Genomic DNA, 14218 nt, shown 5'->3' with positions numbered 1-14218 from the left:
TCTTCAACTTCCTACATTGTACCCTGAACCTATCCACTCCTCCCCTTGCTCCCTATCAGCACCCCATTTTAAGAGACAGTTTCTGGAGTTAGGGAGATGGCTTCACAGTTAGTAGTGCATGCTGTTTTTACAGAAGATCAGAATGTTACAACTCTAGCTCCAGGGGATCGGATGCCTGTTTCTTGGCTTCATATTCATTAATGGTTTCTCAAGGATGCCAAAGTTAAGTCACGGGCTGGGTGTGTGTGTGTGTGTGTGTGTGAGCATTAGGGATCTGAAGGGACTGTGGCTTTTGTTCTGGCCTCTCCTTCAGGCACAGCCTTGGAGGGGTGGGCAGCAGCGTCAGTGCTCTGAGCGTGGACTCTTGGGTCTCTGCGCTCTCTCCGCTCTCACCATGCTAGCATTCTCCTGGACGTCCTGGATTACCTCTTGCTCTCCCCAAAGAATTCAACACTCACACATTCCCTAGGATTTCAGGTCAAGCAACAGCTTCCCTGAATGCCCCCTCCTTCCTAATTAGCTACTGTGCTCATGCTCTACTTCAGAAGTCCCCGGGGCTTCTTTTCCGGGCCTCTTGTCACCAGGCACCATGACAGCAGAGCTTGGCTCTCACTGGGTTCTGAGGAATCTGAGGACAACAGCTGTGCTTTTCTTTCTGACTGAGTATCCACTGAGACCAGAACCTGGAGCAAAGGCTCAGGAGAAGAGAATTCTGAGAACGGCCAGAGGCAGAAGGCAGAGGAGAAAAGCTAGGTCACAGGTATGACCAGCAACTGCAGGGAGGGACAGCCACCACAGACGATGATGCATAACAAGGTCTTCAACACATCCCAGAAGACCCTGGGTCACCTCAGGGAGAGCAAGTCAAATGAGATAACAGAGGCAAACCAGATGTTTGCCTCTAGGCTGGAAGGTAAATAGAAGGTGAGGCTGTGGACCCTGGAGCCACCAGGGGAATGGCAGTCTTCTAAGAACTAGCTGCTACAGTCTGCAGGAAAACAAGCCCTTTCCAAATGGAGAAGAAAAAAAAAACCCTCAAAAACAACAAAAAAGGATGAATCTCAGTAGCAGAGTGAAAATCATCCAATTGCAAATGGAGAAGTACTTAAAGATCCCACTTTTGTGACACACTAGGAGATATCACAGGGTGATGGGGGAGGGGCTGCCATCTAAGGGTAGAGGCTGCAGCTTCACAAGATGAAGTGTTCTGTGATGGATATGGTGATGGTAGCACACTAACAGCAATGTACTTAATTCCACCAAACAAGATGGTTAAAACTGCAAATTCTATGTTCTGTAAGTCTTGGAATTTTTTTAAAAAATATTTATTTATTTATTTATTTATTTATTATGTATACAATATTCTGTCTGTGTGTGTATGCCTGCAGGCCAGAAGAGGGCACCAGACCCCATTACAGGTGGTTGTGAGCCACCATGTGGTTGCTGGGAATTGAACTCAGGACCTTTGGAAGAGCAGGCAGCGCTCTTAACTACTGAGCCAACTCTCCAGCCCAAGTCTTGGAATTTAAGAACAGAATTAGAAGAGTAATGGAAACAGCTACAGGAGGATATGGGTTTGAGAGGGTTCGGTTTGTTTCTTGAACAGAGAAGCAAGAAATTTAAGTGTACTAATAAAAGAAGAGGAGCTGTTGCCCAAGGTGAGTTTATTTTGCTGTAAGGATCCTAAGAATTAGCCTGGGTCTGTGGGAAGGCTGGCTCCCATACAGAAGTGAGAAGAGACAAAGAAAAGTCTGTTTAGGTATGCTGCAGAGTATGAAATCGGTAAGAAATAAACCATTTAAAAGCTATGACAGCTTTTGAAGGAGGTGGCTGGAGGATAGGAAAAAGAAAAGGTGGTTATGAGGCTGGCATGCGGAGTGTACTGAGCACAGCTGAGGGAAAGCAGGCCAGCCTGAGACCGGCTAGGAAATCACGCCCTTGCAATGGTGTCGATGGTCTAAATCTCAAGAGTGACCTGAAGATGGGGCTCTTGGTTCGCACAAGCAACGAATGTAGATTATTCTTATTATCAAGATTACCAAGGAGGGATGCTATTAACTGAAGACACAGGTACTGGGAAGCATGTGGCAAAGGAAGGAGGTACTGGAGCCTAGACACACAGGTCAGATCTATAGAGCTGGAGCTACAGGCAGTTGGGAGACACCCCATGTGGGAGCTGGGAATTGAATTCGGGTCCTTTGAAAGAGCAGCAAGCACTCTAAACTACTGAGCCATCTCTCTGGCCCTCTTACCAACCTGCCTCTGCAAATCCCTTATGACTAAATGGGCATCATTTAAATAACACCCTTTCCCATCTACTTTTATTTATCTATGACATCCAGATGGAGTATTATCTCTATACTAGAGCATGGGTTAGTTGTTTACAAAAAAGAAACACACACATACACACGTGCACGTGCGCGCACACACACCAAAGCCCACTAGCAACCATAAAACCAGGCAGTGGCACATTTCCTCAAAATGAATATTTTCTGGAGCCAATGACATTCCAAAAATAAAATAAAATGCCAGTATTCATTACTGTCATCGATTCCAGTCTTCCCAGGGCTATGAATGATTATTGTTTATCTTGCAGAGATGATCCTGTGCACACTAGTGATGTAAGGGAGGACCTTGTTATAAATTCAGGGACCCAACAGGAAAGATGAATCTGTACTCTCTTATGTAGTCTCGCTTCTTCCCTTTTCCTCTGTCAGGATGTGGGAATCTTCTTGCACACTGTCTTCTTACTTCAAGTATGACAAGGACAAGTGTCCTGCTAGTCTCCTGGGTTTTGAACCATGGTCACATGTCTCAAGCACCCCTTCAACACATGCCAGCACTGACTTTCTCCACAGCAACACAAAAGCCAGCTCTTAACATTATTAAGAGAGAGTGGTTTCTCTTCCATTTGAAGGATGGAGAGAATGGTTCGGTGTTATCTCTTACTGAGCCATTTTACAATCAGCTAAGCACACCTGTATCCTCTGTGTTTTTACCCAAGCCCGGGTTGTTCTCTGCCACCTTCAAACACGGGAGCACCAGAATAAGCTGCAGGTGATGAGAGCCTCTGCTCAGATCTTACCTGTGTGCCCTCTGAAGGACGTTAGCAGTGTGCAGTTTTCTTGTTCCAGTTTGAGGATGGTGACTTGGCCCGAGTGATCACCAATAAACACATGACGGGTTTCAACATCAAATCTATCATGTAATCGTTAAGGACTGTAAAGTGGGGATTTATGAGAGTAAGAAACAAAACGTCTAGAGTAGTTTAACAAGGAATGTTCACGGCCATACTAGCAGAACTTGAAGAGAGGACCTGGGAGACATGAAAGGGGACTTAAGAAAATGAAGGACATACAATATTGCTAGATAGTCAGACACAACATGACTGACCTGTCACTTATCATATTAATTTACACATCTAATATAACCACAATAAAAATATCAACATGTTTTCTGGAGTATGATATGTTCTTTCCAAATTCCACACAGAAAAATAAATAGAAGGAAGAAGATATAATAATACTTTGAAAATCAAAACAGCATGTAATAGGAGGCCATGTCTACCAGATATTAAAATATGCCATAAAGTTTTTTGTTGTTATTGTTGTTGTTTAGAGAGGGATGGTAAAATATGCTCTAATGAAAACACCTTCTCAGCACGTTTAAGTTTCAAGGCTTTCGTGTTCTAACCTGCAGCTGCTGTAAGGTCAGGGCTGCCTCCTGCTCTTCAGGCATTAGGAGCTGATAGCTGCCAACTCCTCCATGCTGGGCACCCGGTGGGAGCTCTCCACTGAGGTCCTTGTGGCAGCTGACCAGTCACTGCTCGGCCATCTTCAATTATGCATGCCTGAAGGGAGTCTGGAGTGGGGCTTACACTTTTTCTGATTCAAGCGCGTATATTTGGGCGAGGTGAACCCTCAGCATATTTTTCAAGATCTGCAAATGAAAGTGAAACACTTCATCTGGATTTTTTTATTGTTGTTCTGATTTTTTAAATTTGTACTTATTATTTTTTCATATAATATATTTTGGTCAGTCTTTGCCCTTATTGCTGTGGTAAATCAGTGAGGAATGTACAGATGAGATTCTATGACCTGATCACAGTATGTTGTCTGCCTGGGAGGGCTGCTGACCTACTGAGTGCAAAATCCCCACCTTTTAGTTTGGTGATTGCTCTTTTTAGAGGAAGTGTCTGCTAAATGTCTGGCCTACAATCAGATACTCAAGACAACACAGAAACCCAGGATTCATCCATTTTACTTTGTTTTCAATTTGGAGGATTTTTATCTTCTAATTTTATGTATTTTTATTATTTTAGCATGTGTATACACACACACACACACACACACACACACACACACACACACACACACACACACGTGCACTCGTGGAGGACAGAGAAGTCATCAGGACAGTAGGAGCTGTAGCTTCTAGCATCGGTGAGCCCTCCCCTCGGCAGCTCGTGCTGAGATCTGAACTCCAACCACACAAAAAATGGCAAGCTCTCTTAACTCATGAACCATTTCTCCAGAACTGCAGACTCCAGAAAGCAGGGATTTGACATAAGCCCTACCATTTGTGTGGTCCCAACAGAGCAGGCCACTCTTACTGGTTACTGATGGGAATTCCTAACAGCCCAAGTCCCCGAGACACTTGTTTAGCAAAGCCGACCTGCAGAGATACAGAGACAGCACAACAAACTGAAACAAAGATAAACCCTTTCTGCCCATGTCGCTTTTGTCAGTCTTATCACAGCAACAGGAGACGAATCTCATACAGCCAGTGGGCTCCCGCCACAGAAACACAGTGCCTTTGGTGTTGCAGAATACTGAAGGAATTCTAGGGCAATCACATTCCTCTGTAGGACAACATGATGGTGGACACGTTTATTCAGATCCATATACCACACAATGCACAACAGCCAAAGTGAACCCTGAAAAAAGCTAGGGATTCTGGGTGAGAATGACGTATTACCTTAGTTATTTGTCTCATCCCATTTCATTTGTTTTGTTTTGTTTTTTGATTTTTGGTTTTTTGAGACAGGGTTTTTCTGTGTAGCTTTGGAGCCTGTCCTGGAACTCACTCTGTAGACTAGGCTGGTCTCAAACTCACAGAGATCCGCCTGCCTCTGCCTCCCGAGTGCTGGGATTAAAGGCGTGCACCATTATGCCGGGAGTCTCATCTCACTTGTAACAAAATATCTGACCAAAGCAACTTAAGTAGTGTTTACTGTGACTCCCTGGTCCAGGGGATATAGTCCACAATGGCAGGAAAGTCCAGTGTGACAGGTGCAGGAGGCAGCTGACCACACTGCCTGCGGTTCGTAGGCAGACAGCGAGGATGTGCACAGTTCACTTTCTCCTCTCCATTCAGTGTGTTTGTGTGGGGTGCTGCCCATGAAATGCCACCACTCACATTTAGGGCATGTCTTCTCATGGCAATTAACCTACCCTAGAATCCTTCGCAAGGATGGTGTTGTGTAAGCACTCTGAGATCTCAGAGCAAATCTCCCATGTTGCAGGGAAATTCCTTATGACAGAGATGCTTGCTGTAAAGGAGGTGAAACATTCCATTCTGCAGGGACGTTTAATGTTTAATGCCCTAGGAAGTGAAGATTCTGGGAGAACCTGGAAGACTGGATTCACTCAGTCCCTCCCTCCCCAGCACATAGAAGCTGTAAGGACAGCAGAGAGCCACTTCCAGAGCAGCGTATGGCAACACAGTGACAGACACAGCTGTGTCCTAGAAGACGTCCAGGGCATCTGAACTGCAGAAGAAACAGAAACTAACGAGGCCACTGAAAAGAAGCAGTGACCAGCGAGGCACCTGGAGGAGGCTCATCCCGAGCTGCCTGAGATAGCCTTCAACTGCTGAGCTGCCTGCAGGTTGTGCTGTGTGGTCCAGGTTTCCACCTTTCATGAGATGTCATCTGGCTGGAGTGGATTTTTGGTATGAGGCTATCACTGAGTAATCTCTGCTTCTGTAAATAATCCCTAGCCCAATAAAACTTACTGGTTCACCAAGATGAACTCTGGTGGCATCCTTACTTTGGTTTGTCTTTTGCCCCCTACCTGAGACGAAAAGATAAACTGCTCACATCTCCCCAGGAAGAGTGTCACATAACTCATGATTACAGCTTTGTTTCCAGGGCGATTTTAAAGCCCACAAGTTGATAAAAGTTGCACGTGCCAACATAGGTTTATGAATTGTAACGCATGGGGAGAACTGGAAATCTCAGTATTTAATTGTCTTCTGTGAATCTAAAACTGCTATAAAATATCCTAGAAAATAAAAAAAAAACTATGAAATAAGATGGGGGAAAGTCGGGAATGCAGCTCAATGGTAGTGCTTGTCTGTCATTTGTGAAAGCCTGGGTGTGGTCATCAGCAACACATACAAACAGACACAGATACAAACACAAACACACACACACACACACACACACACACACACACACTACTATATGACTCTTACTATCCAAAGAAGGAACATATTTTATATGTCAAATATTTTAATATTTAAAAATGAAATTTATTAAAATATGTTAAATTTTATTAAAATATATTCTTTTAAAACCTAAACAACAACAACAACAACACAAACCCTAAGGGTTTCTAACATTACAAGAAAAAAAACTCCTCTGAAGGATGGCAGGATAATAACTCTCTACCTAAACTAGCAGTTAAGGAAAAAGAGTTAGTCAGATGTGGTGGTATAGGCCTGTAGCCTCAAATACTCAGGAGGCTGAGGCAGGAGGATGGAGATTTGAACCAGGCTAACTATACGATGAGTTTCAAAACAGCCTGGGCTGTGTATCAAGACCTGTCTCAAACAAACACCAAAGCACAAAATGACAAAATTACAAGAATGATGAGTACCTTTCTTCTACAATAATTTCCTACAAGGGTAAATATACAGCACGAGTTAGTAAGGAAACTCAGACACTTCCAACTAGCACATGCGGGAAAAAGAGGATAGGGCTAGAAAATGGCCACTTTGCACCTTCATGAAGGAAATGACTCAGCTAAAGCTTGGCCACTAAACAGAACCTTAACAGAAATGCTGGCGGGGGCTGGGAGCTAAGTCACTGATTTTCCTGGGACAAGAGGAGGGCAACAATCCCAATCTCTAAACCATTGCAGTCCCTGGAGTCGTGAGTTGTGCTCAGATTGAATGGAAGATGACGACCCAGTTTTGGGGGCTCCTGATGGGAAGCGCGGGGTGAAGCAACAGAACCATCACCATGAGGAAGGACAAAAGGCTAAACGTACACAGAATCGGGGGGCAGGCAGATGAACAAAGTATGTGATGTCGATGGAGGGGTCAGTTTAGAATAAGGACTATCTAGAGAGCAAATTCAGAAGCTTCCAGAGACAGTGGGAACTGTTCCAGAGGAGGAATCAGAACACTTGACAATGTCTAGACGAGGCGTAGTGTCCACATCCAATTTCAAACAAAATCTATTACAAAAAGTGACTTGCAAAGCAAGCACAAGCTGAGAATAGAGGATTTAGAACTATGAGGGATTATTAATTTCCCGAGGTAACTCTATCTTTGTGATTACGAACAAATATTTAGTTTTAGAGGTTCATAATGAAATATATTTAGTTAAAATGACATTAGGGTCTAGAATTTGCTTCAGAATTTGTGACAAAGGGGGGCCAAAGTATCAACAGTGGATGTGAATTATGGATAAGTGTCATTAAAATATTTCTGGGGCAGTGGTGGTACTGCAAAGATACTCAGGAGCAAGGGCTGGCATTGTGGCTTGAAAACAGGAGCTGTTAAGATGAATTTGGTGGGGCACACAGTTTCTGGAAGGGGCTGTCCAAACTATCTCTCTCTCTCTCTCTCTCTCTCTCTCTCTCTCTCTCTCTCTCATACACACACACACACACACACACACACACACACACACACCCGGGCTTCTGATAACCAGTAACATGATTCTCTGCTTGGAAAACAGTCACAACATGAAGGTGACTTTTGGAACTAGTGGTTATAATCTTAAACAAATGTTAATATGGTCAAGGCAAGTTGAACTTCAATTTTTGTTTTTCATTTTCAGATAGTTTGAAAAGTTATCTTCTTGATGGCATATGTGTGTCTTTGCTCGACCTGTCTGGTTTGGCTAGAGTAAGATACAGATAAATGGAAGATGCACCATTACATGGCCTGTGGATGCTGCCGGCACCAGAACAAGCCACAGGATGCTATCAGTTCTGATGTCCAAGAGCGAAGGGGACAAGGCAGAAGTCCATGGCAGAATACCTCAGAAACAGCGGTCCCCTTCCAGGCTTCAGCTGGCTCATCTGATGCCTGAGGACGTTGCCTCTAGGTGTTGTGCTGCCCTGTCAAGGACAAGCTCCCTCTCCTTGTTAACTTTGTCTCTGGTCTTGATCACTCTCCCCCTTTACAACCCTCCACCAAGATGGGCCCTCATCTTGCCCTTCTAGTGAGAGAATAATGGCAGCACTAGCCTCTGTGCACTCATAAACACACCCACTGCCATGCAGGCGCAAGGAGATGATGGCAAACTGCTGTATTATCGACAACTGACTAGACACTTTGTAAGCACAGAGATAAAACTCAAAGCAGGTCCCCTGCTCCTGCATCTGTGAATGGTGTTGATTTCCGGGTCCTGCCTCACTAGTCAGAATTGGAGGATCCACCTTTTATACCAGAGAACTTTCTTCCTTGCCGTGGGAGAAACATGTCACGCACCAATTGATGCTAGGTTTGTCAGAGCCCAGCCAGCAAGAACTGAGGCTTCTCTGGTATTAGCAGGTACCCACCCCAAGCACATGGACTGACAACTTGGGAGAAAGAACATCCCACTATGGATTCAGAGTTTCATGCCTGGAACAAAGTCTGCAGGATACCACCTAGAAGACAGCTAGCTTACTGGTCCCCGGCATGGCAGCCTGTCAAGAGATATTTACAATTTAATTTATTATTATTAGCGTGTTCCACAGTGTGTATGTGGACTAAGAGGACAACTTCCAGCAGCTGGTTGTTTCCTTCCAGCATGAATTCTGGAGACTGAACTCAGTTCCAAACGTGTACAGCAAGCACATCTACCTGCTAAGCAATCCCAATGTTCCCCAAAATATTCCTAAATGAACAGAAATCTCATGGTCTACTCTCTAAGCACGAATGGGGTATTTATAAGGTTGGGGGGGGGTTCCTATTAAGGAAATAACTTGTTTATTAAAACCAAATGTATTTTGTTGATGGTTGTAGCCCTGTGGACCACAGTCCTGACACCTGAGGACCACACTGTGGACTATGTCCTGTCTGAGTGTCAGAACTTGGTCATAGCAGTCAGCAGGCCTGTTACCTTACTTCACCCCATTTAGGTGGGAACCCCCCCCCCAATACCTTGAACCTTAAGAAGGTCTCTGAGCATCTTTTTCACACAAGGAAAAACAGCAAATAAAAAATAGAAAACAATGCACATATCCCAAATTTCTATGCATCAAGGAGAAAGGGATTTGTTCAGCAAAGGATACTGCAGGCCCGAGGCCACAGCGCTGGTGCGGTAACATCCCAGGCGCTGCCCACTCTCAGAGCAGTGCCAGGCGAACTGCTTGTCCTGCCCAGTGCTCAGCACCCACTCCAGCTCCAGAACAAACAGGACCATCGTCACTCTGCTCTGATGTGCTGAAAAAAATCAAAAGATGAGAAAATGATAAAGAAAGCATCCTGAAGAAAATGGGAAAATGCAGCCCACTGTTAGATCCTTTCCCCATCCCAGAAGAGGCTGAAAGACACAGCCACCAGGGACAGAACAAAACAACAGCTTTCCTTGGACACTTGTTTTGTTTTTCTTTTCTTCTTTAAAAAAATGATCTCTTCACATCCTTGCTTGTGTCCATCCAAGAATTACTTCCTCAGAGAGCTCCCTTCCCCAAAGCTTGGCCAAGCATACTAGGGCTATTGGATCAGTGTGACCACAAGACACATTAGGAAAGATATTTACAACACAGTGACTGGTCAGTTTATGTGCACTTCCCACAAAGGAAAGGTATATTATTTGTTGGTGGTGGTGAAATCCAATTTTTAAACTCCTAACAAAGTTTTCTGTCAGAACCAAAAGCTTGGAGAATAATTACAAAACAGGGATGGCAGCCGTTGAAGGAAAATGGCTCCCAACAGTTTCATCTATTTGAATGCTGGCTCTTCAGTTGGTGGAAATGTCTGGGAAGGAGTAAGAGATGTGGCCTTGTTGGAGGAGGTGTGTCATTGGGGATAGGTTTTGACGTTTCCAAAGACTCAGGCCATTCCCAGTGTGGAATCTCTCTCTTTCTTGCTTGTGGATCAATAGGGGATCTCTCAGACTGTTACTGCTTCCTTGTCTCTGCTTTGCCATCAGGGACTTTCCCTCTCAAACTATTCGCCACAATAAATGCCTTCTTTTATAAATTGACTTGGTCATAGTGTTTCACCACAGCAACAGAAAAAAGTAACTACAATAAGAATGAAATACCTGTTTTGCAGAACTCTGTACATGAGAGAAAAAAATAATCCCATGGTACTTTATACAACAGCAACCCTATTAGAAGAATTTTCGCATCACACAACTTCAGAGTGAGAAGAGACTGCTCATACCTTCTAGCCCTCTCTCTGTTGCTCACCTGGGCAAACAGGTGCAGTGAAGCTCAGTGGTTTGGCTAAGGTCTCATGGTTCTCAGTTACTAAATAAGCTCAGGCAGGAAGAGTGAGTTCTGCTTTCTTGTTATGTGATGCCAGGCAATGGAACACGGTTAAAGAATGAACAAAGACACACTCTGCAGCCTGGCTAGTGGTCTGGTGGGCCGGGAGTACACTCTTGAGTATGGTGAGGTGTAGAGTTTCCACCTGATTACTAAGCAGCGTCAGACAGTGTGGGTGGCTGTCTGCAGCCCACTGCAGCAAAACCATCTGCCAACTTCAGGGTGTTTAACACATTCATTTAGTCACTGTGGAGAATGAGAGTGGAGTGTCTGACTCTCTCTCTCTCTGTCTCTCTCTCTCTCTGTGTCTCTCTGTCTCTCTCTCTCTGTCTCTCTCTCTCTCTCTGTCTCTCTCTCTGTCTGTCTTACACACACACACACACACACACACATACACACACACACATCAGCAAAGTAAACCTTAATTTCTATGGCAAAGTCAGTTCTTTTAGTGTCTGGCTATCAGTGGAAAAACAAACCAAATCTCACAAACGCAAAACAGTCTAAGGAGAAAGAACTCTTACTCAGAAGAAAGCCCTTTGAAGACAGATAGTTATCTCTACACTTCAGAAACTCATAGGAAAATCTGGGCTTGACCCCTGGCTTTGTGAAGAGAAACTGGGCAGAGAAGGATCCTAGTCTTAGCAGGGGAGCAAGCTTTCTCACCGTCAGGCCATCAGGATCTGCAGGCAGTGCCTCACCACGCTGAAGTGCTTTTCTCTTCCCTGGGGTTTCGGAGCTGTAATCACGATTTCACCAAATGCTTTTCCTGTGTTGCCTTTTCCCACCCTGGTGGTGGTGTTGGGGGTAGAAAAGAGCCCTGTGCAGGCCAGGAGAGCTGTCTACTACTGCACTACATCCCCAGCCCTTTCCTGCACTGACATATACCGTAGGGTTTTTCTCCTTTGGCTTGTTGATGTGAGGGACTATCCTGATTTTTGGTTGAACAGCTCTGCGTAGCGGTAATAACTCTTGCTGGGTCATGCTGGAAAACTCATTTATGTATGGGTGTACTTGGACTATTTTTTACACTTGTCCTTTCTTGTACTACAGAAAGGAAGTAATATCTTTGGTACAGGTATCAGCTATCAATGGTTGATTTTTTTTTCCATTTTTTTTTATTGAGGAAAGGAGAAAAAAAAAACAAAAACAAAAACATGTTTCCACCTCCTCCCAGCCTCCCATTTCCCTCCCCCTCCTCCCACCCTTCTCCCCCCCACTTCCACCCTTCTCCCCCTCCCCCCATTCCTCTCCCTCTCCCTCTCCAGTCCAAAGAGCAGTCAGGGTTCCCTGCCCTGTGGTAAGTCCTAGGTCCTCCCCTCTCCGTCCAAACTGGCTAGGCTCCCACAAAGCCAGCACATTACATAGGTTCAAAACCCCGTGCCATTGTCCTTGGCTTCTCATCAGCCCTCATTGTTCGCCATGCTCAGAGAGTCCAGTTTTATCCCATGCTTTTTCAGTCACAGTCCAGCTGGCCTTGGTAAGCTCCCAATAGATCAGCTCCACTGTCTCAGTGGGTGGGTGCACCCCTCGTGGTCCCGACTTCTTTGCTCATGTTCTCCCTCTTTCTGCTCCTCATTGGGACCTTGGGAGCTCAGTCCAGTGCTCCAGTGTGGGTCTCTGTCTTTATCTCCATCAACTATGTTCATAGCAGTATTATTTGTAATAGCCAGAACCTGGAAACAACCTAGATGCCCTTCAATGGAAGAATGGATGAAGAAAGTGTGGAATATCTACACATTAGAGTACTACGCTGCGGTAAAAAACAATGACTTCGCGAATTTTGCATGCAAATGGATGGAAATAGAAAACACTATCCTGAGTGAGGTAACCCAGACCCAAAAAGATGAATATGGGATGTACTCACTCATAATTGGTTTCTAGCCATAAACAAGGGTCACGGAGTCTACAATTGGTGATCCCAAAGAAGCTAAGTAAGAAGGTGAACCAAAGGAAAAACATATAGTTGTCCTCTTGGCTATGGGAAGTAGACAAAATGGCCGGGGAGAAAATTGAGATCTTGGGGGTGGGGTGGGATGGGGGTAAGGGGAGATGGGGAGAGAAAAGGGAGAAGGGGAGAATGGGGGGAACTTGGGGAAAAAGGAGGATTGGGATAAAGGAAGGTTGGATAGGGGAGCACGGAAGCACAATTCTTAGTTAAGGGAGCCACCTTAGGGTTGGCAAGAGACTTGAACCTAGAGTGGCTCCCAGATGCCCAAGCCAAGGTCCCCAGTTAGTTCCTTGGGCAGCTGAGGATAGGGAACCTGATATGACCCTATCCTATAGCAATACTGACGAATATCTTGCATATCATCAATGGTTGATTTTTAAAAACGAATTTATTGAGACAAAACTCACTACACTTCTGACCTTTTTAGAGATCAGCAATTCCTTGGCTGATAGCATATTCATATTACATGATCATCACCACCTACTTCCGGAGTATTTCCCTCACCCCCAAACAATTCAATTTTCCTTTTCCCTGACTTGAGTCAATATACTTTCTGTCTCTATTGAGTCTCCTATTCTTGACACTTCACATAAATGTAGTCATATGATGTGGCTTTTGTGTCTGACTTCTTCCACTAAGCATGTTTTTAAGTTCACATGTTACAGCATGTATTATCACCATTCCATTCTGTTAGACAGACAGACAGACAGACACACACACACACACACACACACACACACACACACACACAAAAGCTCCATTCACCCACTAATAAGAGTCAGGATTACTTCCCTCTCTTGGCTATTATAGTGTTTCTAAAAATCTCTTTACACATCCTGAGTCAATACATTTTTTTTCAATTCTAGTCATACAGGGGTGAGTAAAAACACTGTGCCCCAAGATAACTATTTTAACTCTTTGAAAAATTGATGGAAGATCTTTCAAAGAGACTATGTCATGTCATATTCCCATCATCAACTCTAGTCTACCCACATTACTTTCAAAGCTGTTTTACTTGAGATAGGTTCTCCTTATACAGCCCAGACAGACCTTGAACTCACAATTCTCTTGCCTTAGGTATGTGTCATCAAGCATAGAGTAATTTTTCTAAAGGAATTCATATCTACTGACATAGTCAACTATGCTTCAGACACATTAACAGGCAATTCATAAATAAAATCTCTCTAAAAACTTTTATAGAAAATGACATATAATTTACCATTTTAACCACTTTCAGACATGCATTCTGTAGAACTAAAAACATTCACATTAACATATGATAGTCATCACCTCTCTAGAACTTTCACATCTTTTTCAACATAAACCCTGAGCCCATGAAACACTGGTTTGCAACTTCCCTTGCTCCCCTGCGCATCATAACTACCATTTCATCTCCATCTCTACAGCATTGACTGTAGTAAGTACCACACATACATGGATTCCTTCAAAATATGTTCATTTGGAACAGGCATTCGCTATGTTGGAGCATGCTGGCGTTCCTTCCTTCTGAAGGCTCTGTGATATGCCTTCATATATATATATATTGCTT

The 14218-nt window shown here is 44.2% G+C and overlaps 1 protein-coding gene across 3 annotated transcripts in view; it reads right to left on the bottom strand.

Annotated features, from left to right (window-relative positions):
- Positions 1 to 14218, bottom strand: part of Wdfy2 (WD repeat and FYVE domain containing 2) — a 136255-nt gene that overhangs the window by 24833 nt on the left and 97204 nt on the right. For all 3 annotated transcript variants that reach the window (XR_005975883.1, XR_005975882.1, XM_041668136.1), the window contains exons 5-6: positions 9516 to 9666; positions 3086 to 3198 (exon numbers count right to left, since the gene is read on the bottom strand). Coding sequence is in view for 1 of the 3 variants with exons in the window: in XM_041668136.1 (XP_041524070.1) it covers positions 3086 to 3198; positions 9516 to 9666 (264 nt within the window). In the remaining 2 variants the exon portion in view is untranslated. The remainder of the gene's footprint in view (positions 1 to 3085; positions 3199 to 9515; positions 9667 to 14218) is intronic.

The sequence above is a fragment of the Microtus oregoni genome, unplaced genomic scaffold (assembly GCF_018167655.1).
Source record: "Microtus oregoni isolate MIOR12 unplaced genomic scaffold, Mior012 000001F_ref0000356, whole genome shotgun sequence".
NCBI classification, from domain to species: domain Eukaryota; kingdom Metazoa; phylum Chordata; class Mammalia; order Rodentia; family Cricetidae; genus Microtus; species Microtus oregoni.
This window is presented reverse-complemented; position numbering and strand designations above follow the sequence as displayed.